The following is a 25511-nucleotide window of genomic DNA, read 5'->3' on the forward strand; positions in this document are numbered from 1 at the left end:
TCCACCTTCTGAAAGTGACACAGATTTACTTTAAAATTAGTATCTCACATAAAAAGGAGGAAACTACTAGCAAAACAAGGTAAGAAATACCACTTTTATCAAAACATTTTAGCTCTGCCCTTCTTAAGTCTTTACAAGAGATAAATACAGCTGCAATCTATAAGATTGCCACCTTTGTAAGTACTGTACATAGCAGAGGACAGTTACCCAATAACCAGAAAATTTACTACAAAAATATATTATGTTTTGTAACATCTGCAGGTAAACAGCAAAAAAACGCTATTAAAAATGCAGTAAAATGCAGAAAAAACTAGTAGCCTACCATAGTGACCATAATGTTACAATAAAGTGCTGTTTGGGTTGGTTTTGTGTCTGTTGAAGTTCCTCTTATCTAGAATTTTAGCTTTCTTAATTCTTTAAAGTAAGATTTTTTTAAAACCATATCACCTCTTCTGGGAAGAACCATTGCTAAACTGCTCTGGATTAATTAAACTAAATTCACTGTAAATTAAGAGTTAAATGCCCTAAAATGAGCCAGTTAAATACGAAGTTTTGTTCTTAAACTTGCCCTACCTAGAATCAGCTCCAAAATGTAAAAATTACAGCCAGAAAACTGCCATGATATTCCCCCCTAGGTTGCATCCTTACATTAAAAATGCATCTCTCATCATTTACTTCAGAACCCCTTTTGCACCTCGTGTATTTCCTTCATCGACCATCGCTCGTGAATTAGAAGGAACCAGTATTTACACGGAAAGCTGTTTTCCTAGACAAATATTGGTACAATTTTTATTTAATAGCTGACAATACCGTGTTGGTAGCACACAAACTGGGTTTATGACTCTTCTGGCTTCCCTACAAGTTGAGATTCTTCCTTAGTCAGTATTTTGCCAAGGACTGCATCATAGTAAGGGCTGAAGACCATTTTGTTGTAGTTGACGAGACGAACGTACTTGGCAGCAACCTCTTCCAGCTCCCTTTGGATAGGGCCTAACCCTCCAGGGATAGCAGGTAGTGTTTTCTGGTGACTGGATGCAAGATAATTCTCCAGAAACTTTTGAATTCGAGAATCTGGAAAAAAATGGGGCTTGGTTTGTTTGCAAAAGAGAGGGTCCATTAGAAATGGTGTAATCTCACATAAAATGCAACACAGTCAAGTATCTGAGACATGAAATGGGAAGCCCAGCACGACACCCCCCCACCAGTTACACAGAGAACAGTCACAGGAGAGCAGAGCAGCAGTGCCAGACATACCTATGAGCCTGCAGATGGTGTTATCTGGATTGGCCACTGCTTGGATCTGCCCTTTAAGCACAGTCTCTCTCTCTGCTGAGAACGGTGTAAAGCCGTGCTGGGAAAGGCAGCTGTTCACTTCGGCACACACCTTCTCCCCGATGGTGGCCAGAGATTCCTTCAGGTTAAAGGAGCTGCAGAATGTGGAGTAGAGCATTACTGAACCAGATATTTACTTTTTTTCTCACCTTTTAAAAATAAACCTTTCAATTAGAGTTGCCTTATTTATCAAATGCAATGAGAAAAGCATAATGCAGACAAAAGCCAGAATTATAAAGAATAGTACCTTTTAGAGATGTATGAAAAATAAAGCTGACCTCCAAACCAAGGAAGTAGGAGAGCATTAAAGACTTCCAGCCTGAACAATCTATACACACAAGAGCTGACTTTCTGCCTGCAGACAGCTCTGACTAATGCCAAACCAGTCACCAACCCTTGTGTGTACAGCAATCACTCTAAATCTGCAGGCAGCTCACTGTGCCACACTCAGGTTCTTGTGGAAGCCTGGCCCAAACCATGGGCAGGGTTAGCTGCTGGCAGCCTCATGTGCCAGCCTGGCATCATAAAAGCACACTGGAAAAGCAGTGTGGACACTTCATAGAAGAGCAGAGCAAGAAAAGACAACTCCAAGTGAGCGAGTTGAACTAAAACTGTCGGCCTGGTTTCTTAGGAAGCCCTCAGCACCTTCTCTGCATATCCTGCAGTCCAGGAGGAGACAGAGAGGCTTACACTGGTTATTTACCAGGGTGAAAACAGAGCTACACCTGCCCCTGCGTGACCAGGACCATCCCATACTCACGGAAGATGCGTTCCCGTCAGCAGCACCTTGACAATGGTTTTGATTTTCTCCGCAAATCCAGGCACATCAACAAGTGCTGGGCCTGCTGCACTGAACGTGACCAGGAGCACTGTCCCAACCAGGAGGAGTTGCTCCAGCTCCAGCTGTATTTCCAGGAAGCGGGTCTGGTCCATGAGCACTGTCTGTAATGAGTGAGGAAGCCAGCACAGGACGGGGTCAGTTTGCTGGGCTGGGAAGGGACACTGGGATGTGACAGAAAAGGTACAACAATGACACAGGGAAGAGCAAGGTGCTCAGCAGGACAGCACCAGGAGTGAAATGAAAAGCATTAACCCCTCTTTTCCAACTAAGCAGGTTTCAGAACTGAAAGAGAAGTAGTACAAGAAGCTCCCAATGAAGAGATAAATGTTTCAGTATTGCACTTGTCGCAAGGCTACAAATCTGAACAGCTTCTGTTATGTCCCAGAAACAGAAGAGCGGAACAAGCACAGCACCCATTTTTTTTTTGTTAAATACCTACTTCTGGAAAAGGCCTGTTCACATGATCCCACTTTAGGAGCTTCAGATAGGCCTGATTTTGTACAGCAGAGAAGCACAAGGTGGAGGCTCCACCAGTAGCACCATCATTAGAGTGGGGAGGCAACATTTCATGTCCCAGCTTTGCAAGATCATCCGCTGCTTCTTGCAACCACTTTGTGACAAGGTCTAAAGAATCTGGAGGAGCAAGGGAAAAAAATCTTGTTAGGAAAATTCCCTCTCAAAGTTAGGTTTTTCCAGCAATAATTTCCAAACAAGCCCATTAGTTACTATGACTAATACCCACGATATCAACTGGTGACATGCATTTCATTTATTGCATCAAGCAGAACATCTAAAACAAAACCACACAGTTACAGGAAATCAGAGGTGAGATGATGCTGGGTAATCATGCCCTACACTGTATTGAGATTAAACTGGACTCCAGTGCACTAAGTGCAGAACTACAGTTCTGGCAGATTTTTTCTAACCACAGTTTTGGGGCACGAGCTGTCATTTACCATATGAGCTTATAAAAATATCTGGGGTTTTTTCATGTTCTACAAGCAAAGACACGCAGTTTACTAGGAGGTCAGAGGGGAAGAAAGAAAGGAACAAAGTCATACTTGGCTGTTTCTCAAGAAACTCCTGAAACTTCTTTCTTTCATATTCAGCAGACTGCTGCATTAATTTTGGCCTAATACTACTGACAGCGAAGTTTGCCATATCCATTTTCATTAGGTCTAATACAGAGAAAATGGCTCTAAACAAACAAACAGAAAAAGTTATTCAAGGCTGCAGATGTTTCAGAGGTGCTGTTTACAAGATTTATTACAGACTGTCTAAGGAAAGAGCAAAAACATGCATGGGAAACAGTAACAGGGTGCTTAACCATTTAAAAGCATGAGACAGAGAGAAAGCTTCAGCAAGCATGTACATGCATGCATGTGCCTCTTCCAAGTAGGAAAGAAATCTTGCTCTCCTGTAAAAAAGCCTCCATGGAATTAACTTCACTAGCTCCATAGGTTACATCTCCCAGGATGTGCAGTGCTGTATCTTGAGTATATAAAAAGCCATCTGGGTTTCCAACCTTGCATGCTCTCTCTGTTGGCAGCCTAGAAAGCCAACCTCAGTGGGAAGTGAATAATCAGACCCAAGGGAAAAAAAAAGAAAAGAAAAAACAAACACAAAACCCCCCACCAAATAACAACATCTTAATTTTAAAACAACCTAATTCCTGCTGGCCATAATTCTGCCAAGCCAATCCTGAACTCTTGGAAGCTTTGCAAGTTAGAAAACAGCAAGGTTAGTGAAACTTCTGACTATTGAGACCTTGAATTGAGAATATGGTGACAGCAGAAGCCCTGATGCTCCCAGATGTGGGTACAACACACTCCCTTTAGAACTGACAGGACTTTACACAGGGAGTGGGGTAAAGAGAGCTCAAACTGGAAAGAAAGGACAAACTGGTTGGAAACCAGTAGAACTTTTTCCCTATGCTCCTGTGGGCTTTTTTTCTCCTTTTGCTGTTGATGTTAATTTTTGATACAAACTGACTCTTCACCTGCTGTCTTAAGGCTTATATGCATTTGGCATTTAAGAAAATGTCCTTCACCGACATGCAGGAGCCAGACAAATACCCCAACTCACCAGAACAGAGATGGTCCTTGTTAATGACTCCTGGAGCACCTCTCCCCTTCACACCCACAGCTGTTTCCCTTTCCCTATCACTCTTTTCTTTCCTAGGAGCTGCAGGTTGCCCTGCTGGAACCCCCCCTCCCCCACATCTAAAACTATTTAAGGGACTCTGAACATGACTAATAAACACCATTTCAGTACCTGAACAGAGGAACTATTTCATGAATATCATTCAGTTTCTTAATTTCTTCATCTCGAGCTGGAGCACAGAGAGTCCCCATCATCCCAATAACAAATTTGACCAACTTAGAAATGTCAAGGGCCCCGTTTTCTGCCTCCTGTTTTATCAAATCCAGATCAAGAACTTCTGTAATCTGGTTTCTCAGTCTAGTATGACCAGGCAACAAGAAAGACAGGAGATTCTGCAATGGAAGGTTTTTAACAGTGCATTAGTTCTACATATCAAAGAGCACAAGGATCAAAACCACTTCTTACAGAGTCATAGAATCACAGAATGGTTTGGGTTGAAGGGACTGTAAAGATCATTTGGTTCCAAGCCCCCTGCCATGGGCAGGGACACCTCCCACTAAACCATGTTGCTCAATGCCCCATCCAACCTGGCCTTGGACACTTCAAGGGATGGGGCATATTCTTATTTAAATTAATTGCCCTTTAAAAGTAGAATTTCTCTTTTTTTTTTTTTTTAACCAACCACTCACCAACTTCAGATGTTTTACCTTGTTCTGTGTGATACTGAAGTTACTAAGTGGTAAATACTCTATGGCACAGATCATACTTCAGACTGTTGTGCTCAGTTTTATCAGCCCAGTGTTGGGGCATCTCACTGATTCCATAACTAATATTGCTGCCATAACATGAAGGAAGCTTGGAATTATGAAACTGGTATTACTTACCTTTTAATCATCTTACATGGATTTGCATTTGGTTTTAAATTCAAATTTCTCCTCTGGGGTTATACAACTTATATATGTTCACAGACAATGATACAGCAATGAAAAAGAACAAGAGAGTCTTTTATGAAAAGCCAAGCTTCGACCACTTTTGCTCATTCATATCAATGCACTACTCAAATTCAATAATTTACCTTGGTATCACATCATCTTACCTCTTTAATTTCTCCCAACAGTTTAATTGCATGATCATATGTTGGTGGGTCTTCCTTTAATTGAGCTTCCAGACAATCCCAGAAAGCTTTATGCACAATGTCTCTTACTTTCTTTTCCAAGCTGTGGGTAAACATGACCAGTTAGAAAGAATGATACTTGTCTCTGCACCACCTTCCAAAGATAACCTACAGCTCCTGAGGAAGAGCACGTAATAATATGAATATAACATAATAATGAATATATGATGATTAACAGAGAAGAGATCTGTCATTTTATGTTCCTTGGAAAAGCAAGAAAAACTGGATGCAGGATTTGGAATGGCCTATGTCCTAATAAAGGGTTACATACAAGCAAAGCCGGCTACAAATTAAAGTACTTGAAAGTTCATCCTATGCTACACCTAAACTAGACAACTAAAATAAATTAAAAAATAAATCACAAAAATTACAGTGTGTCTTCAAAAGACCAGTATTCATGTTCCTTTTAAAGGCCTCACTAAGTAAAGGCAATTCTACCAGGTAAAAGTCATTAGTAAACCTAACAGAAATGAAGTAACTTCCCTGACACAAAAGCTTCTGTGTTTCAGTGCATAAATATTGCAACTACTCTGAGATAAGGGCCCAGATCACTTTGTGTAAAAAAAAAATAGACGAATTCCACTGCTTCAGTACCAATTCCTAATTCAAAATGCTGCAGTCAGACTGGGCTATGTGGGAGACTGCAGCCTGACTCCTGGGACAAGAAACCACAGCACACTGGGATTTGTCCCACAGTTACTCCAAGAGGTTCACCTTTCATGCTCACACATATATCTGGGCAGCAGAACTGCACTTTTACCACCTTCTTCTTACATTGTTTCCTACTCCCTACCAAGCACTGCCAGACAAGATACCAGCCAGAGCCTTCACCTGATCGCCCAGAGCTGCTCTGCAGTTCTACAAATGCAAACTTTATCTACAGATATATATATAGATATATTTTAATAGATATATTAGGTAACAATCTTACCTGTGTTCTGGTAATTCAGCTGGTTTAATCTGGAAGTCTCCATTGACAACAATCTCGTGTGCTAATGCCATGTTGGTGACTCCCTTGGCTGTTTCCATGAGCTCTTCTATGGACACAGGCCGAGGAGGACTGGCTGCAACACGAATTACACTGTCAGACAGTTCTCTACAAAAGCCTGCAGAAAATAAAGTCTCCTAAGACTTTTGGACCCTTTCCACCTTACTGACAGTACAGAGGGTCAAATGGCAGTGTCACCTGAAGATGTTTTGCCTTCCCTTCCTTTCCCATCTAGTGGATGACACAGGTTTGGAGTATTACAGAAAGCAAAGGAGCGAGTCCCAGTTGATATTCAGGGCTCAGAACTTGCTTCCAAGTTCTATCAAGCTCTTTTAAGAATCAAACCCAAACAAAACCCCACACCCAAACCAGTACTTCTTTATGATGGATTAATAGCATCTTACCATCTTTCTCCATACTGTGGGAAGAAATAATTAAAATTACCAGCATTTTCACCACACTATTTCCACAAGTATTGTGTAGACATTGCCATTTCAATTTTACATTTTTTAGGGAAATTATTTCATCTTTAAAGCAGCCAGCAAACAAATCACAAAAGTGTTAAGCAGTAACACACCAGTAGCTAATTATCCTCATTACTTCCAGTGCAACTGGCACTCCTCCCAACTCTTCTTTTCCCCCAGAGGCCACCATCCAAGCAACAAAGGATGTCAAGACCTACTCCCAGCTCCAATGCCTAAGACCTCTTTCCCTGGCAGGCATTTGGGACTGCCCAGGATGGACCAGCAGGTTTAAACTGGGCCCTGGGGCACATAAGTGAGTAGCACCAATGTGCTAATTTATCATCAATATCTTGCTCTTCTGCTGCAGCCCTCCTAAATCCCTGTTTCCTTCTGCTTGGAGCTTAATGTTGCAGGGTGACTCCGGGAACACAGCAAGGATTGATATTCTGAGAAGCACTAGCAGACAGCAAAGTTCACAGCTGAATGAGAGTGCTCTTGTCCCCCTGCCAAATGACTTCACTCCAGCAGTGGGTGCACTAAAAGCCAAGACTCTCATTTGCCACAGAACACTCTTAAATCACATCATCTGCTCCCTTAAACAAGGGAAGGGCTTGAAACCAACCATTTCTTTGTGGTACAGTGCAGTGCAAGACTGTGCTATGCTTTTTACTTTCCCGTGTTCAGAGCCTCTCTCCACACATACATCCCGTCTTTGTCAGGCAACCAGCAGGGCATAAGAACATAAACTCCCTCAGAACATCTCTTCTGTGTAACATGACACTAAACACAACACTAAACCTCAAGTAATAATGAACTCCATTAAAAAAACCAAAAAAAATACAACAAACAAAATGTTACAGGCTGAGACACTCTCTACAGAAATTTAGAACTAGTTATCTGAGCACTTCTGCCTCTTTGAATTGAACCCCTGGAGCCAGAAAAACCTCCCCTTGGTTTCATCTATAGATTTGCCAGGAATATTTGGTAGCCATGTTGCATCCAGCTCCTCATGTTAAAAGCAGAATGACAAGGAAAAATACGCCTTAGGAATAAGCTTAAAATATGCAGTCCTGCTTGACACTGGAAGTAGCATTAGGATAAAACATACAACTTTCCATCTATACTGTGAGGGGGATGACAGGACATTCCATTGTTGATAACAGCCTTCCTTGCCCTGCAGTGGAAACAGAGGCTGCAACAATCCAGAAGGTTCAGCTGATAAGGCAAACAGCAGCAGCAGTAGCTGGAACACCCCAGGATGGTGCTTTACCCCTTCCATGAGCACAGACACACCAGGGTATTTAAGATATATGGGGACCAGAGCAACATGGTCACTGTGTATAATTAAGTACTAAAAAAAATGGGGAAAAGGGTGTTACAAACAGTTTCAGAGCAAACCATCAGGAGTCACACTACATTTAACTGCAAGACAGTCAAACTTGCACAGAATGGTATGAAACATTAGGATTGCCTTCACCAAAACCTACAGATTTTTTTTTTTTAATTATATTTCATATAAAGCAGTTTTGCTTACACTTGGGTGTGTCATCTCTGTGTGACCCTGGAGCGCTCTGCCGGATCCTTTTTCGGACAGACTGATCCGGGTTATCCGAGTTCTCCTCTTGACCATCCTCCAAACCACTCAGCCTTTCTTCACTTGAGTGTAGCTTGTCAGGATTCTGAGACATTTTCAGTTGGTTCCTTACAGAAAAAGAAAAAATATGGAAAAGGGAATGAATAAGCATTTTATGACATGGCTGGGTGGGAAAACATCACCAGGAGTTCTCCTGATTGAGAAAAAAATTAAGAATGAAAGAATTCTTATGAGGAATTATATGATGTCATCCCTATAATGGTAGGAGACCTGGACTCAGTGACTCACTTCCCATGTCCCACCAAATGGGATGCTTTCAACACAGCTACCATTTATTAATCTGCATTCCGACTAAGTTCTCAAAAATCTGAAACTGCTCCCTTTTGCCATAATGATACAGACGAGAGAGAAAAAGATATTTAGTTCTCTTTCTTAGCATTGCTTCTGAGAGAGCAGTGAAAAAGACCTTCAGAACAGTATCACAGAAATGTTTTACAAAAAGATTATGTCAAATGAGATGTTTCCTCACTACACAGCAACAAGCCTTCCTCAGCATAACATACTCCTGAACTATGATCTACCCCAACTGCTCAGAACTTAAAAGCTTTTGCTCTGAGCCATCCAAAAGCATTAAGGAGCAGGAAAAGGACTAGAGAGAAATCAATATAAAATTCTACTCCCATATTTTCATTCCATGCAAGAGTCATGATTTATGCATAAAATTTCAGGGGTTTTTAATAAAGACAGTAAAGAGCAGTTATAGTATTTAAAATATTAGTTTATTACATTAATTTTTTATTATATTACCAAAATATTTATATTACATCACAGACACAGACACATACAGTGTAGCCAAAGTTATAATGAAAAAATTACCATAAGAAAAGCAAGCCTCACCATTCATTATCTTCACTTATTTCACACTCAGATTTCCCTCTGAAGAATGTAATTTGTACATCCACCATGAAAACTGTCATGCAGGAAGCTGCTGTTAAGATTTCAGTTTTACAGAGATCTGTTAGAGAGCATATGATGTCTCTAACTCAATTAAATAGCCTGGATGTTCTGTGAAGTGGGAGTCAGAAGGATTCTGCCTTTCAAAATAAAAGAAAGCTTCTGGAAAAACTTCCTCTTTCCTCTGGTATCTCACCATCCCCACTTTCAAAATTTGAAAGAAACAAGCTCTGAGCAAGAGATTCACCCTCCAGAGGCACCTCACAGCTACTAGGAGAAAATACTTGCAGCACCAAAGAGGATGCAGCAGAAGCAAGCAACAGAGCAAAAATATAAAATGCACACTGAGACTTTTTTATTTTCATACAACAGCTGTAATAACCAACCCTGCTCCATCAGTGCTTAAATTGACTGCACCAGAGGGATTCTACAGGACAGCTGGAAAGCTCAGGGCATGTAAGAAACAGTTTTGTTCCACAGCAATGACTCAGGATCATCATCTTGCTTGATGCATGAGAGACAACAGCATGCAACACTTGCCCACAGCACTGTGTGATTTCTATTTTAGAAAAGGAAACAGCACAAAAAACATGGGATAAATTACATGGGAAAACCAAGGCATCAGTACAGATATTGTTAGAATCATACACTGGCCTACAGCTGGAACAGAGTCACTGATGTCCCTGCTCCAAATGCTTCACTATGTCCCTCTTCACACACAAAAAGGCTGGGACATGGAAGGGGTGATCTGTGCACAGCTGCAGTCACATTGCCACCCTCTGAACCAAGGCAGAGAGAGCCTCCAGCTGGGTGTAACTGCAGGCATCCCACCCAGCAAGGAACTGGGAAACCAGTGGGAAACCAGTAACACACTCCAGGAGAAGTGGATCTCCCATCTGGGGGACAGAAGGTCTGTTACTGCAAACACTCCACCAGCAAGAGGATGAGGAGCTCTGTTAATAAAGGAGTTGTTCATAAAGAAGATCATAGCAACAAGTTGCAATATAAAATAAAAACCAGGACTGGTTAAACAAAGGAGGGAGGCCTGTTGTTGAATTTGGCTGGGATAAAAGCATTATCATAAAGGCTTCCACATTCATTCCACCAGACTAGACAGCCACTCTTCCTATCCGGTCTCATCCACAAAGCATCCTCCTGAAGTCAAAATCTGAACCACAAAGATGACTCAACCAAAACACACTTAAGTCTTTAAAGCACATAACACTTCCTAGTGCCTCTCAATCTCTCACTGCACTTTAGGCTCACTATGCTGAGAAAAGCAGGGAAATATAATATACCTTACTTACAGAGAGGAAATTGAGGTGTGAGTTAAGTTGCCTGAGGACTCACAGAAGATAAATGACAGGGATAAGATGACAATCAGTCTCATGACTGCTACCCCCAGCTTTGCCCACCAGGCCATCATTCCTACCATGCAGACTACATCCCATAAAATGGCAGCTCAAGAGCTACAGCCTCAAACCCAAAAGTTTCATTTAATTACCATTTGTTTAAAAAAAGTCCTATTTCAGCTGTGGAAGGCAGGTACAAGAACTCCTGGGCCATTCTACCAAGTGACTGTTCAGCAGATGAATTAAAAAGGCACACTTGTTGGTTTAGTTGTTTAGTTTGCAATAGTCTACTCTTTTCTGCTGGATTACTGCTATTATTTGCCAGAACACATCTAGAACATATCCTCTTTCCACTGGGTAAATAAGCTCGACAATACCTCTTCCAGAAGCACAATCATCATCTTTCCTTTCACAGAAACAATTCTGCCTCTTAATGGAGCAAAGCCTACTTCTTGGCACTTTCATTTATTTTTAATAAAAACAGAAACGCAGGAGAAAACCCCAACAGATTAAAATTTAAACAAAACATTTTTCCACCGGCTCTTTTCGCTAAAGGTCCTCAAACCATCAGATGCACACCAGCACTACATAAATTTCACTCTGTTTCCATGGAGCACACCTTGACCAAGGCTGAAGCAGTTCCTTCTCACCACCTGCTCTGCAGGAGACAGCACTTGACAGCTGCCCTGACCCCGAGGGCTGCCCTGCCTCAGGCTTCATTCCAGCGCTGAGCTCGCTCTCTGTTCACCTGCCACATCGCAGCCTGCTTTCCCTTGCATCCCAGGAAAAAGGCGAGCTGCAGCCCCGTCCGCCTTCCAAATGACAAGGGATGCTTGTGAAATTCCGCAGTTTTCCCCTCCGCAGCCCGTTCCGCGCGAGGCCCTCCCCGGTCCCTCCCAGCGCCATTCCCGAGGGAGCACACGGGGTGCCGTCCCCATCCCACCCCGCCCGCCGGCAGCAGCGGCTGCAGCCCCGGCCCGGGCACCGCTCTTCCCGGCGCCGCTGCCGAGGCTCATCAATGAGCCACGGGGGAAAACGAGCCCGGAGCGGGCTGTGGGATGCGCAGGGAGCACGGGGATGCAGTGCCGAGCTCACCCCGCGGCCCCGGCGCAGCCCTACCCGGCCGGGCCCGGAGCCGCCGCGGCGCCCCCTCGGCGGTGCCGGGCCCGGGCCCTGCCAGCCGCCCCCCGCCCTCCCACCGCCCCCGGACGCCCGGGGCCGCCCCCCGGGCCGGGCCGCCCCCTCTTACCGCCGCTCGGCGCAGGGGCCGCGGCCGCCGGCGCTGACGGGCCCGGCTCCCTCCCGGCGGCGGCCGCGGAGCGGGGCTGGGCCGGCGCCGCAGCCCCAGCGCAGGGCGGGCCGCGGCGGCTCCGGGGCGGGGCGAGGGGCCCCAGCGCCGGGAACGGGGGGTTTTCCCTCCAGGAAGGGGTGAGGAGCAGCTCTGCTCCGCGCTGATGGAGCACCGACAGCCCTCAGGGCTCCCGGCGGCTTTGGGGCGAGCGAGGTCCCGACCCCAAACAGAGCAAGGGCTGCGCCCCAATAACCTGCGCCGGGGCTCTACAGAATCACAGAATGAACGAGGTTGGAAAAGACCTCTGAGATCATCGAGTCAAACCTTTGACTTAACACCACCTTGTCTACTAGACCATGGCACTAAGTGGCACATCCAGTCTCTTAAATAGCTCCAGGGACGGTGACTCCACCACCTCCCTGGGCAGCCCATTCCAGTGCCCAGTCAGTCTCTCGGTAAAGAACTTCTTCCTAATGTCTAATCTAAACCTCCCCTGGCACAGCTTAAGACCGTGCCCTCTTGTCCTACTGCTGGTTGCCTGGAAGAAGAGACTGACGCCCACCTGGCTACACCCTCCTGTCAGGGAGTTGTAGAGAGTGATGAGGTCTCCCCTGAGCCTCCTCCTCTCCAGGTTAAACAACCCCAGCTCCCTCAGCTGCTCCTCATAGGACTTGTGCTCTAACATAGAGGGATAGAGAGATGTACAACTGCTCCAACCACACTGTACCGATTCACATTAAACCCACCCAGCAAGCAGGGAAAGCAGCCATGGCTTGTCCTTGCTGTCCTTAAGACATCTCATCCAGCTCACAGCAGTTCCTCCCAAGAGAAATCTTAGGGACTTTCGGAGGAGCTGTACCACCCCAAGCAGAGGAAAGGCCATGCTGCCCCTGCCTTTTGCCCACTGGTGAACATTTGAGCCCCATTCCTCCCTGGAGGCTGCTTTTCCTTACCCTGAAAGCAAACTTGGCAGCAGAGCCAGCTCAGTAACTCACAGGGCAGGATCTGTAATTCAGAACTCTCACTGCAGCAGGCAATGCCCACAGGCAGGAACTCATTTTCAAGATAGAAATCTCATCCTCTTAACCATGATGTTACATTAGGCAGGAGTTAAAGGGAATACACTTCTGCTGAAGGGGGAACCAATGCAGCACCATAAGTAACTTATTTTAACATATTTTTCCTAAGAACAAGGAACTGCCTTTCCACCCCCACATTTTAAAGTGTAAGTTAAGCCAACTGTTCTGAGGAAGTACATTTATAATAGAAAGCTTTCAGTTAAGACTAAGAACTACAAAATATAACTACTAAAAAGGGGTTATACTCCTCCCCACTACTAGAACTGGATATTTTTTAGAAGTCCTTTCTAACCGACTAGAATAAGGTTTTCACACCTTTGTCATCCATCCCCCATCAGGACACAGTAACACACTGTCCTATTGCACACCAAGCCCTCAACTCTGTTCACAGAAAGCACTTGGGCCACTGGCACCACACACCACTAATGACTGAAGAGTAACTTAGGGAGACATTACAGTATCTCACATGGGGCCGTGTTTTTAAAAAATCAGATCACGATGTGCTTGTAACAGTTATTTCTACTTTGTTGTCATAATTAAACTAGCTTTTGTTCCCAAATAGAAGAGAACAGAAATGGAACAAAATTTGTTATTTCTTTCAACAGCAGCTGTAACGAAGTTTGGCTGATATCATCCCAAAGATAACCCCACAAGAGCCAAAATTAGATCTCTAATCATGCTCTATATCTGCCTGCAGTTGCCTGTGTTGCAAAGCTTGGGATTTCCACCGTAGACCAGACACAGATAAACTATACAGCCACAAGACAAGCCAAAGGCCTTTCCTTCGCTCCAGCTCTTTTCTAATTACAGCTGGTGCCATCAATAAGAGTTACAGTCAGAGCAAAACACTGCAGGGATGAAGATAACCAGTCATAAACAGTACATCCTGTGGCAACCAAAGCCAGACTGATTTAAAAATCCAGAATATCTTTACCATCTCAGGACAGTCAATTCCTCAATATGGTGCCATTTTAGCTTAAAACAGCACAGTAATTTGTCATACACATAGACAGTATCATTAGCTGGCAAGCTTGAAGGAAAGCTGTGGAACATCAAGCAGGAGATGTTCTTCAGCTCTGTCCATTACACAGCAAGGCAAAGATCAATGCTACGTGTCAGTCACATAATGCAAGGCAAATTAGAAAAAAAATGTTCAGCATAAGATTCAGTGCTGAGGTAAAAGGTGAGAGAGACATCTCATTCATGGTGTCTTCCATCTCAAGAATTTTGATATTTGAAGAGAGGGAGTCAATAGACTTGGCTTTAGGTGAGGAAAAGGAAGGATTATTTTGATCCGATAGCAATTAAGAATGAGAAAAGCTAAACTATAAATAAAGGCTACTGTTGTACTGTTGGCTTTGGTAATAACTGAATACATTCCATCCATTTCCACAAAATAACTTTATTAGGCACAATACATGAATACAAAAATTTACAAATATATTAGTGTTTTCAATGCTGGAGTATACAAAGTAATCTCTATTTAAAATCTCACACACACATATTAGTAACTCTGTCTCCAAAATACTGCATAAAAATACTTGGATTACTACTATGAAACTGGTCTAGCAGTCTCTTTCTCTCTTTGTCAGAGAGCTTTGTGTCTTCATCGATAGCTTTCAACAGAGACAACAGCTCATCTCTTGTGGTCTTCTCTGTATTGGAGCGATACTCTCTTTCATCAAGTTTTTGGCAAAAGGTATAGCCTAAAAGGAAACGAGACATTCAGAGCTAACACCACACTCAGCCACCCTAGGGATTCCACAGACCCATCCTCCTTTAGAGTCAAATTAGTCATCGTTACAGCAAGTCTTTTTTCATCACCTATTTCTCATTTTGGGTGCATGACGAGATTAAAAAGCTCAGTTTGAACTGTTACCTGTTATCTTACTGGGATCCTGGCCTTTCTGCAAAGCCAGCAGTTTATCGCTGACCATCTTATGCAGAGTCCCTGGGATCTTGAAGAGAAAGAGATGACAATGCATCTTAGAAAAGGCAGTTCTTCATAGGCATACAAGATTAGCCAAAACCTGGTCATTTTCTAGCTCTTACCTTTAACACATCTCTTTGGTTGTCCACAAGGAACAAGATCAGGAGGTCAGTTTTCCCTCTGGATAAGTTTTTATTGTTGATAATAGCTTTAGAGAATGTTCTTTTCACAACCATCCTGTTGTCACTCTAAAGAACAAGGACAAAAGAAGAGAGTTAGTCTCCCCCGTTGTTCTTCCAGAGTCACTGCTCTTCCTGTAGTCACCTATTTAAGCTACAAACATGTTTTCTTACCAGTGTCTGTGACCTCTAGATTTCAGTAAGTGTAAAGCATCTATTAAGTACACACTTACCTCCTTCTGTAGTTTGAGCTCAGAATTGTGTGCTGCAACAGCCATGAAGTACAACAGTCTCCTGAACTCCTCCCTGACTTGGCTGTCTAGAAGTTTCAAATACAGCTGAACAGCTTCTAAAGATTGCTCCATCTTCCCATTCACTGGGGAGAGATAAGGGTATCTATTGCCATATTTATTTACATAAATGTTGCAATAAAACACCTAAATATCCACTGAAGAGACGTTCATCTCTCTACACAGAACTGCTCAAACTAAGCAATTAATTCTCACAAAAACTTCTCACAGGTTAATGAGAGCTGCTTGCAGACAGTCTGAGAACATCCCACATACAGGCTTTCAGGCTGATATTTAAGTAAGCTCACTTGCAATTAAGTTCAATTACAGTTCAGCCATCTTGAATGGGATGTGAAATATTGCAAAGAGAAAATGGTTCTGTTAAAGAAATGAGTGAACTCTTGTTGAGGAAATAAAGATCTCCCAAAAAATGAGAAATATGTTCTAAATACACGGGCTAGTGTGAGGAATTAACTGCAAACCACTTTGTAGAGCTTGGCTAAGTTTTAATTTGCCTTACTATGCAGAATAGCCATTTTAGAGATGTGAATTATTTAAATGAAGTAGGTTGTACTAATATCATCCCTTTCTCATGTAGGCAGGAGGAATAGGATATAAATGCAAACTATTCCCACCAACAGGACAAACTATTCCCATGGAACAAGAAATAGGATGGAAAATATGGAGAACAGGGATAAGATGTTAATTGAGGACTAAAACATCAAAAGCTTTCTAAAATGTTGTCTAAGCAAAATTTAAGAAACATTTCTGTGTAAAAAAAAAAAAAGAAAAGTTGTGAATGGGGTACAAAGCATCTATACAGCTTTCAGTTTAGCTCTCATAGCATAAATATTTAATATTATTGTTTCATTTCCCATGGATATTTAACTTCTATGTATACCAATTGCTACCAAATTATAGTGCACCATTTTCACAGCCATTCTACACAGACCCAATCAAAGATTACAGAACTGCATAAAAGTCAGGACCAAAATCAAGCACAGTCTTTATGGCTAGAAGTGAAAAGGAAAAAAAAATACTTGCAGAAGTCAATATTTAATCTTGGCTGCTGAGGTAAACACTCAGTTTCTCAATACATATCTCACATAAGCATTGGAACACGGCTTTATTTTACTTACCTAAAAGCTCTGCAATTCCTAAATGGATTTCGGGTGCATGGCTTAACAGCGGCTCCTTTTTTTGGCTGTAGTATCTACCAATATTGTCAAACAGCAGCAGTTTCCATGTATCTGCCTGATCTGGCTGATCAGGCAAGTTCCTGCTAATATCCACCACCATATGATCCGGAAGGTATTCCAAGCAATCTATTGCTGCCGAGAGCCATTCGTCTGTCCTGGAAGACAGAGTGATTTAGGTTTGTAGCATTGCCTACAGGTGCCTTTCAGAGCTGGTTGCTTTGCTTTCCACAGAAAGCAGGTAGACTGGTTTCTCAATCCCAGTGAAAACTGCATGTGTAGGTACTTAAATACATTAGAAATTCTCACACACAGAGGACACTTTACCTGACACACTCAAGTGGATCATAGTCATATACCTCTTTGTTATGTATTTAATCAAGATGAAGAATTAGTAACCCACACAGGTAAACAGTCACAAGCAGTTAAACCTGAAGTCAGTGATGTCCTCTACTGTGAGATAAGGACATAATTATTGCTAGATAAACAGAAACATGAACCTTGATCTGATTTAGACTGGTAAAAGTTTTTCAGACAGTATTTTTAACTCTGTGCACAGTTTCAATTTCAGCATTTTTGGCTCTTTTAATATAGTAGGAGGAACTAAACGATTTCCTCAAAAGTAATGCTTTAGGGAAAACTTTCAGGTTGGTAGTAAAAAGCTCTATTCTTCCCTCAATGCAGCAAAGAATTTCCCCTCTGAATACCATCATTGCATTCAAAAACCATTCCAGTGTGCAGCAGAAATTATCCCACTACTCTGGCTTAGAGCTAAGCAATTGTTATTTACCAGTTATTCCAGTCAAGTCCAACAGGGAGCAAAGTGCCTGCTCAGTCCTTTCTGGTAGGACTGAGACTACTACATTTCTACCCAAAGATCAACTATGCTTTGCATTCCCATGGAAGCAGAAAGTCTTACAAATCTGCAGAGGAGAGCAATGAATACTTACTGTGAGTCACTGAAAGCCTTGAGGATCTCTCTGTCTAGGTAGTTGCTTGTGATGACATACCCAGCTCCCTTCCTTGGCTGTGGGAGCTGAGGTCTGATCTCTTGGTGCTCCAGCAGAGACTCCAGGAGGGGAAGGTCGACCAGCTGCAGCAGACGAGCAATTGTTTGTTCTTGCCACACTTCATTAATAACTGGGAAGGGTGGATACACAAAGCACATGGAGACTCAGCAAGTGCAAAAACAGATTATGAGAAAAGGACAACTCCCCTTCCTCCCATCAGGCCTAACCTACCAGACTAATTTTACTAAAATAGAGATTTACAGTAGCAAAGAGTGTGGCCCCTTATCACCTTGAAGTGCCTTTTATCACCACAAAAGGCAAGAATTACCCAATTGTTTACTTAACTATAAGTGTGAGAGAACTGCTTTTTGGATAAGTTTGAAGTGCCTTACATTCTTTGTGCTCTAATTTGCAAACAATCGTTGTTCTAGATAAGATACAAAAAAAAAAAAAAAAAAAGCGTAATAGCAACACTGTCCTTATCACAGCTTCCTAGGATGTTTCCCTGTGATGAAACCACAGTTTCTAGGATGCATTAGCGTTTTTAACCAAGGAAAAAACCACATTAGATCATAGTTTAATCCAAAAGGGGCGACATGAGTTGTCAAGAATGGTTTCACACACTACTGAAGGAGTGCTGGATGTGCAGATAGAGAGTTCAAAAGCCAGGGAGGAGCTCTAGCTGGCAGTAGACTATTGGCCATGACTTAGTCAAGCACAGAAGCAGTGCAGGTAATTGAATACTATGAAGAACATTCCTAACTCAAATCAAGCTCTACACACTGGGTGTTCTTCTCCACAAAACTAGAGATGATGGCTCTTGTCTAATAGAAAGGTAAAAAGTAAGTCTGCAACAAATGTAATTTGCCTTTTCACGACACGGTGTTCAAAACAAAATACTGTGAGACTCAGTTTGTCTCCCTCTCCAATCTGACAGGCATAAGTCTTTCCAGTCCTACAGATTTACCTTCCTTCTCCCACAAACAAATGACTGTGACATTATTTGGCTTACCTCGGCGGGACAAACTATCCGAGATGTTTACTTGAGGGGTATTTGCAGGCTTTAGACTCAGGTTTTCCCAAAGATCCTCCAAGTTTTCCGGTTTGACAGGAGTGGAGTGGAACAACATGCTCCTCTCGTGTCTGAGATTAAAACCAGTTTTTATATATAACTATATTTGTACGTATAGATAACCAAACGTATCATGCAACATATAGATATGAATAACTGTCCCAAGATTAAAAAGTGTTCTCTCCTATATAGATATTTACACTATCTTCCCCCTCTTCTCTGCTGCCTGACACTTCCTTTGTCCACCCAGGAGAACAAATGATACCTTAAAGAATTAATTGCATATAACAGTTGTGTGCACAGTTCCTCCCTTGGAGCTTGTCACAGCTGGCATCAGCAGGTTACTTCAATTACCACAGAGAAAGTTTAAGAGGATAAGTGGTTAAGCAGAGGAAATTAATTTTCAAAACCCAAATAAGATTCCCCCCCCTCAGAACTTCCAGAGTGTTAAGGCATATTCCATGATAGCGAAGTGAGGACAAAAATTAAGTGATGTTCCTGAAAAACCAAGGAGGCGATTGCTCCATAGTTATGGGGCTTGTTCATGCCTTCAGCTAATGGAAGCCTTCAGAAACCTGTCACCTGCTTCTGTGTGCTGGCCAATTCTTCTCCCAACTGCTTGCACAGGCTGTGGAGTAGACAGAATTACTGCTCCAGCCACAAAATTAGCATTTCTCCAAGCACGTCTATTTAATTTCAACTCCCAGGGTTTCTTTGGTTTAGGACACTGCAAAAATCCTTCTGATGCCCACTGTCTTTACTATGGATGTGACAAGCTGCATGGATCAATGGATCTGTTCCTTTCACTAAATGAAGAAATGTAACCCAATGGGTCTGTGCCCTGCCTGGAAGAAAACAACCTTCATTCAACACTAATAAAACATAAATACTCATGTTTAATGACTGTTTGTCCAATATGTTCTAAGTCTACTTTAACAATTCTTGTGATGAAAATATTTTTAAATACCACACTTGATTAAAGTGTTTTTAATTTCTCACAAATTCTCCTCTTTCCAAATAAAGACTTGGGACTATTTGATTTAGTACACAACAAGAGCTAGTGGTCCAGAGAGGAGAAGCAGGATCAAGGAATTATTTTTATTCTGTCTGTTTCTATAATTTTTTCATCAGGGTTGATGCCTTCAAGTTCACATCTGCTACTCTCATTAACATGTCAGTCACATAAGGAGGGTTTTTTTCAGGTCAATATTTGCAATTTTCAAAAGTGCATATTGCTAAAGCTGTTGTATTTAATACATCAGTGGAGTTTGTAAGAATATGCTGGACTATGTGTAGAGATGAAGACTCAAAAATAGTTCAAGGGAAGTTACTTGGCAAAGTGGCATCTACATAGCATGTGCTCTGCTTTGTGAGGGTTTGCTTAGTACCTGGGTTTTCTTTGGCCACTCCTAAAGAGACAGGGAAACAAAACCTCACCACTGCACTTCCCTCTGGTTCTAGGATGGTGTGCAATAGCACAACAGCAAAACAGCCTGCCACCTAGCCTAGGAAGAAGTCATATATGCATAAAGAAATGGCTAAAAGAAAAGCCAAATTTGAAGTGTAGAGAAGCAAAGATGATGAAAGGGGGAAACAATTTTTCTTTAAAAGATGCATGGATTACTGGTTTATGCCAGAGCCAGATGTGCAGTGACTAAAGATTGCTCTGTTGCATTATCCTGTTTGATGCACCTGAATTCCAGTTGGTTATATGGGTTTAGATCACTATCAATATGCACTTAATTTCTGCCCTCCTACCTCCTTCCCCCAAGGCAATGTGATAACAGACACAGAAAACAAGTTACTATGCAGGTTGAGTGATTTACTCTCTTCAAATTGCTGTTTCCTACCTGTCTTCCACCCACAAACATCTCATCTGTGATCTGTTTTTTCCCCCTCTAGGTCCTATAATTGTACAGCGGTTTTCCCTTCTCTCCCCCGGAACACTTAACATTTTCCTGCTCTAAAGAAATTCTTCCCTTCACACCCCACGTACTAACCTTTGTGGGGTACACTGCAGGTAGTCTCTATCGAATTCTGTTTGGTTTGAGGCGTTTGTGAACCTGTAGAGGCTGCTGCTGCTGTCTTCAAACACAGACCGCTTGTCTTTCCCAAAGACCCTCGTTGAAACAGCCTCAAATACTTTGTAATCCATCAGCGCCTGGCACACGCGCACTACTTTAGCACGGGAAATATCCACATCCCCAAAATACTTGTTCTGTAGGAGATGGGCAAAGACAACATCCACAGCATCTGAGCCAATGAAACAGTCATGGTAGCACTTCAGGTTCTGGCGGCGCTTTTTCACTTCCACTTGAGCTTGAAGAGCGCTGATAATGCTGCTCCAGACGTACGTCGCTCCAAACGGCTTCTGCGCCAAGCTAAAGCCTGAGAACAGAGACAACAAAGACTGAATTCATGCTGCAGCTAGAACAGAACAGCCCCCTTTCTGGCTCCTAGCTTTCATGAATCTCCTAAGGATTTAAAAAATCTTTGAGACTTCCACTTTGGCTTGGGTTGCATATGCGTTAACACTTTGTGACTTCCTCAGCAGGTCTGTCTGCTGTGTGCTGCTGTCTCTCTCTCTCTGGTGGTTCCTCTGGCTACATCAACCTAAAGCTTTTCTACCATGAGTTCCTGGGTTTTTTCAGCCTCTCTTTCTGGCATTGTCCTTTTGTGTGTCCCTCTGTCACCTAATGGTTACACTTGCAGAACCTACTCCTAGGCACACGTGTCCCACAACCATAAACCAGCTGTAAGTACTTGTAACTGCCCTGTTAGTTCCTCTACTAACACCAACAGCTGGGCAGGGAAGAGGGAAGCAGGGATGAAGAGACACATCAGAACCTTGTTTCCTGCAGGATTGTGCACACACAAGCTACCTAATATCAGTGCTTAGCACATCACTGACAAGTTCAAGGATTCTCTTAAGACACCACTCACTGGACGCTTGTCCCACCAAACAAGGTCCTGCCACCACGGCTCCCGCCGAGACCTTGGCTCTGTGTGCTCAGTGCCACTTCCTTGAGCCTTCCCTCCCCCAGTAAAGCCACTGAACTATTACTCATTTACCAGTCTGATTAGAGCAACGTGCCAGCAGCCAACAGTTTGACCGGAGGCTACACTCAGCCTCCACAAGGACTTGAAAACACACAAAGTTTACAGGTGGCACCTAACTGGGAAGGGCTGCAGCCACCAGAGAGACTAGAATTAGAAAACATGTTTTTCAGTAAGTCAGATGAATAATTTAGTAAAACAGGAAACAGAGGAAGAAGAGGGAAATCAAAAGCTGAAGGATAAAATATGGAATGAAGAGCTGGCAGCAATCCTACAGAAAGCCATCTGGGATTGTGACAGACCTCAAACCAAATGAATTAACAGTGCCATGCAGTGTTTGAAAAAAACCAACATGCAACTCCTTCTGGAACATATTACCATGAGCATTTTCCACAGAGATGCAGGAGGTGGTTTTTTTCCTGCTCTGTTTAGTCTGAAGTGGCTTTACTTAGAGAATTGTATTCCAGTTTGGAGCACCAGTGTTTCCAGCTGATCTCCATCTACCAGAAAGCCCAGAAATTAGCAAATTAGCACGGAGAGGCAGGAAGGTAGAGAGGCAGTAAAGACTGATGGGGAAGCAGAGAACACAATATAATTTGAACGCACCAACACTTGTAAAGGACAGCATTAGTTATCTTTCTGAAAAGATTCATGCCATGGGGAAAAAAAAAAAAGCTTTTTAATGCACAGCATTGAGCCAGCCAAGGTAGCAATCTTTCAGAACCAGCAATCTCTGAAGTTTTAAACGTACAAGACAGACAAGGCACAGACACTTGCTGGTACTTTAACCTGATGACACCTTCAGGCAGGCAGAGCAAACTCAACAGAACGCAGAGGAAACTCAACAGAATGCAGAATTCGCTTCCAGCCCTACACCTGAACAGCAGACTGACCTCTTCGGAAGGAAAAAAAACAGCCCAAGCCCGACACCACCAAACACACACCAGCGCTGGTTCTGTTGCTAAAATAAACATCAACACATACGACCTGCAGTAATTTTACTACTAACCACGGCTTTATCACCTCTTCCTTACACACACACATAATACCACAGAAAAGATTTGAGGGAGGTACGAGCGCGGCGTCAAGGATACAAGTTCCCACAAAGTTAAAGTGCTGAAGGCAGGAAAGAAAACCAAAAACCAGTTCCCAGCGAGCGCCACCTGCTCTTAACCTCAACCCGCTCTCCGGCCACGCAGCTGCCCCGCGTTGCCCTGTCACCCTCCCCGCCCGCAGCTCCGGGCTCTCCCGGGTCTCTCTCCCTGTCGCGGAGCTGCTCCGGTGCCGGCACATCCCGGACGGGGCCCCCGCGCGGAAGCGCCTCCCGGGTCCGGAGCGCGGCCAACTTTTGAACCTCCGGGAGCCGGGAAAGGCGCCACACGGAGCTGAAGCCGGCGGGGCTCCGGCGCGGAGCGGGTCGGCTCCAGCCCCCATCCCACGGCGGGGCAGCCCCGACCCGTCCCGTCCCGTCCCGTCCCGTCCCGCTGCGCCCGGGTGCGGGCAGCCCGCTCCCTGCTCCCTATTCTCTCCAGCTCCGTTCCCCGCTCTCCCCGGCCGTACCCGGGGGCCTGGCGGCGGGGCTGCAGACGGCGCTGAGGTTCAGGGCCGCCGCCTTCTCCCGCACCGTGGCCATGGCGAGCGCCGTCCCCGCGGATGTGCCGCGCCGGGCGGGCCCGCGGCTCAGGGAGGGACCCGCGGGGGCGGAGCTGCCGCGCCCACGCCCGGGGGAGGTGCCCGAGCCCGGGGCACAAAATGCAGCGACGGCCTGGCCTGACCCTCCTGGGCACTGCCCGGCCGTCCGCCAACGCGGTTTCACTTCCTGGACAATCACAGAATGCCCAGAGTTGGAAGAGCGCTCTGCAGATGGTCCGGTCCAACCCCCCTGCTAAGGCAGGGTCACCCGGAGCAGGTGACACAGGGACGCATCCAGGTCAGTTTTGAATGTCTCCGGAGACTCCACGACCTCCCTGGGCCGGCTGCTCCAGTGCTCTGCCATCCTCAGTGGAAAGAAGTTTCGCCTCGTGTTGAGGTGGAACTTCCTGTGTTTTAGTTTATGGCCCATTGGTCCTCGTCCTGTCATTGGGCACCACTGAAAAGAGCTGGCACCATCCTCTTGGCACCTGCCTTTGGGAGATTTACGTGTACTGATGAGATCCCCTCTTCTTTAGTCTTCTCTAGACTAAGCAGGCCCAGCTCCCACAGTCTCTTCTCACAAGGAAGATGCTCCAGACCCCTCGTTTTCTTTGTGGCCTCTGCTGGACCCTCTTCAGCAGCTCCTTGTCTCTCTTGCACTGAGGAGCCCAGAACTGGACACAGCTCTCCAAATAAGAGCTGTGGGATCCATAGGCAGCAGCGGGAAGGGGGGAAATGTTGCAGGGAGCTGGTGCTGCCCGGGGTCAGGGCCCCGGTACGAGGGCCCTGCTGTTCCCAGGCGGGGAACTGCGCCCTCTGCCCTTACACACCGGCGGGAGCAGCCTGGCCCTTCCTACAGCACTGGGAACACCACCCGCATTCCTGGCACCGGGATACTCATCCCTGGTGCGTGATCAGGTGCTGGATTTCACAGAATGGGTCGGTTTGGAAGGGAACACAGTGGGTCATCTAGTCCAACCTGCTCAAGCAAGGTCATCCCAGCGCACATGGCACAGGATTGTGGAACCATATTCCAGATGGTTCCAATATCTCCAGTGAGGGAGACTCCACTGGGCAATCTGTTGTAAAGAAGTTCTTCCTCATGTTCAGGTGAAACTTCCTGTGCATCAGTTTCTGCCCAGTTGCTTCTTGTCCTATCGCTTGGCACCACCGAGCAGAGCCTGGATCCACCCCTTAGATATTTATACATGTTAACGAGGTCCCCTCTCAGTTGTATCTTCTTGAGGCTGAACACACCCGACTCCCTCAGCCTTTCCTCGTAAGAGACGCTCCAGTCCCCCAGTCATCCTCATTGCCCTCTGCTGGACCCACTCAAGGAGCTCCATGTCTCTCTTAATTAATCTCTTCATTAATCTCTCTATTTACCCTGTATTTAGCATGCTGTTTAAAACCCCAAACCAGCCAGATCTAGTTCTGTGAGTTAACCTGAGCACAGGCCTCGTATATAACCATGGCTGAACAACTGAACACTGTCCTTGGCTGTCACCAGGACTTATGGCTTGAACACCCACATATGGTTGAAGTTTTCCTCTACTGTCTTCTATGAGCTCCTTATTATAGCAACAGGCATTTCTCACTGCAATAAAATAATAAATTCACTTTCAGGGTAGTAAAAGTGTTTTCTACTGTCTGCAGCAAACTGTTGAGAGATTCAGCATCATTTTCTAAGCATGGATTATTTTGATAATTCATTCTTACTCAATGAAAGTGTATTAGAACAACATAAAATCAATCATGTTTTCAGACTGATTTCAAGAGGAACAAAGCCAAATCGATCTCCATGATATATAAACTCAGAAGTACATAATGCCCATAAAAGACCAAATAATAAAGATGTTACAAGCGATGCAAAAATTCATTTTGAGTTATCAGATTACTGAACTGTTGTTGGCAGTTTTGCAAAACAAAATCCCCTGTGAAACTTCAGCCTGTCCCCTGACAAGTTCTGTGCA

At 44.1% G+C, this 25511-nt stretch overlaps 2 protein-coding genes across 2 annotated transcripts; both read right to left on the minus strand.

Annotated features, from left to right (window-relative positions):
* Positions 1 to 757: 757 nt before the first annotated feature.
* TCP11L1 (t-complex 11 like 1) lies at positions 758 to 12117 on the minus strand. The gene is made up of 10 exons (XM_027735697.2): positions 12052 to 12117; positions 8437 to 8603; positions 6382 to 6514; positions 5373 to 5493; positions 4448 to 4668; positions 3235 to 3371; positions 2613 to 2806; positions 2093 to 2274; positions 1255 to 1427; positions 758 to 1071 (listed from the first exon to the last, which is right to left on the minus strand). The coding sequence occupies exons 2-10, from the start codon at positions 8588 to 8590 to the stop codon at positions 836 to 838; spliced, it is 1551 nt and encodes a 516-aa protein (XP_027591498.1). The 5' UTR covers positions 8591 to 8603; positions 12052 to 12117; the 3' UTR covers positions 758 to 835.
* A 2441-nt stretch (positions 12118 to 14558) lies between these two features.
* On the minus strand, positions 14559 to 23544 carry DEPDC7 (DEP domain containing 7). Its single transcript, XM_027735702.2, has 9 exons — positions 23467 to 23544; positions 20850 to 21237; positions 18790 to 18920; positions 17718 to 17907; positions 16711 to 16925; positions 15515 to 15657; positions 15225 to 15350; positions 15052 to 15130; positions 14559 to 14878 (listed from the first exon to the last, which is right to left on the minus strand). The coding sequence occupies exons 1-9, from the start codon at positions 23537 to 23539 to the stop codon at positions 14664 to 14666; spliced, it is 1560 nt and encodes a 519-aa protein (XP_027591503.2). The 5' UTR covers positions 23540 to 23544; the 3' UTR covers positions 14559 to 14663.
* Positions 23545 to 25511: the final 1967 nt, after the last annotated feature.

This window comes from Pipra filicauda, unplaced genomic scaffold, assembly GCF_003945595.2.
Source record: "Pipra filicauda isolate LSUMZ 115617 unplaced genomic scaffold, ASM394559v2 scaffold82_size2718185_pilon, whole genome shotgun sequence".
Classification (NCBI taxonomy): domain Eukaryota; kingdom Metazoa; phylum Chordata; class Aves; order Passeriformes; family Pipridae; genus Pipra; species Pipra filicauda.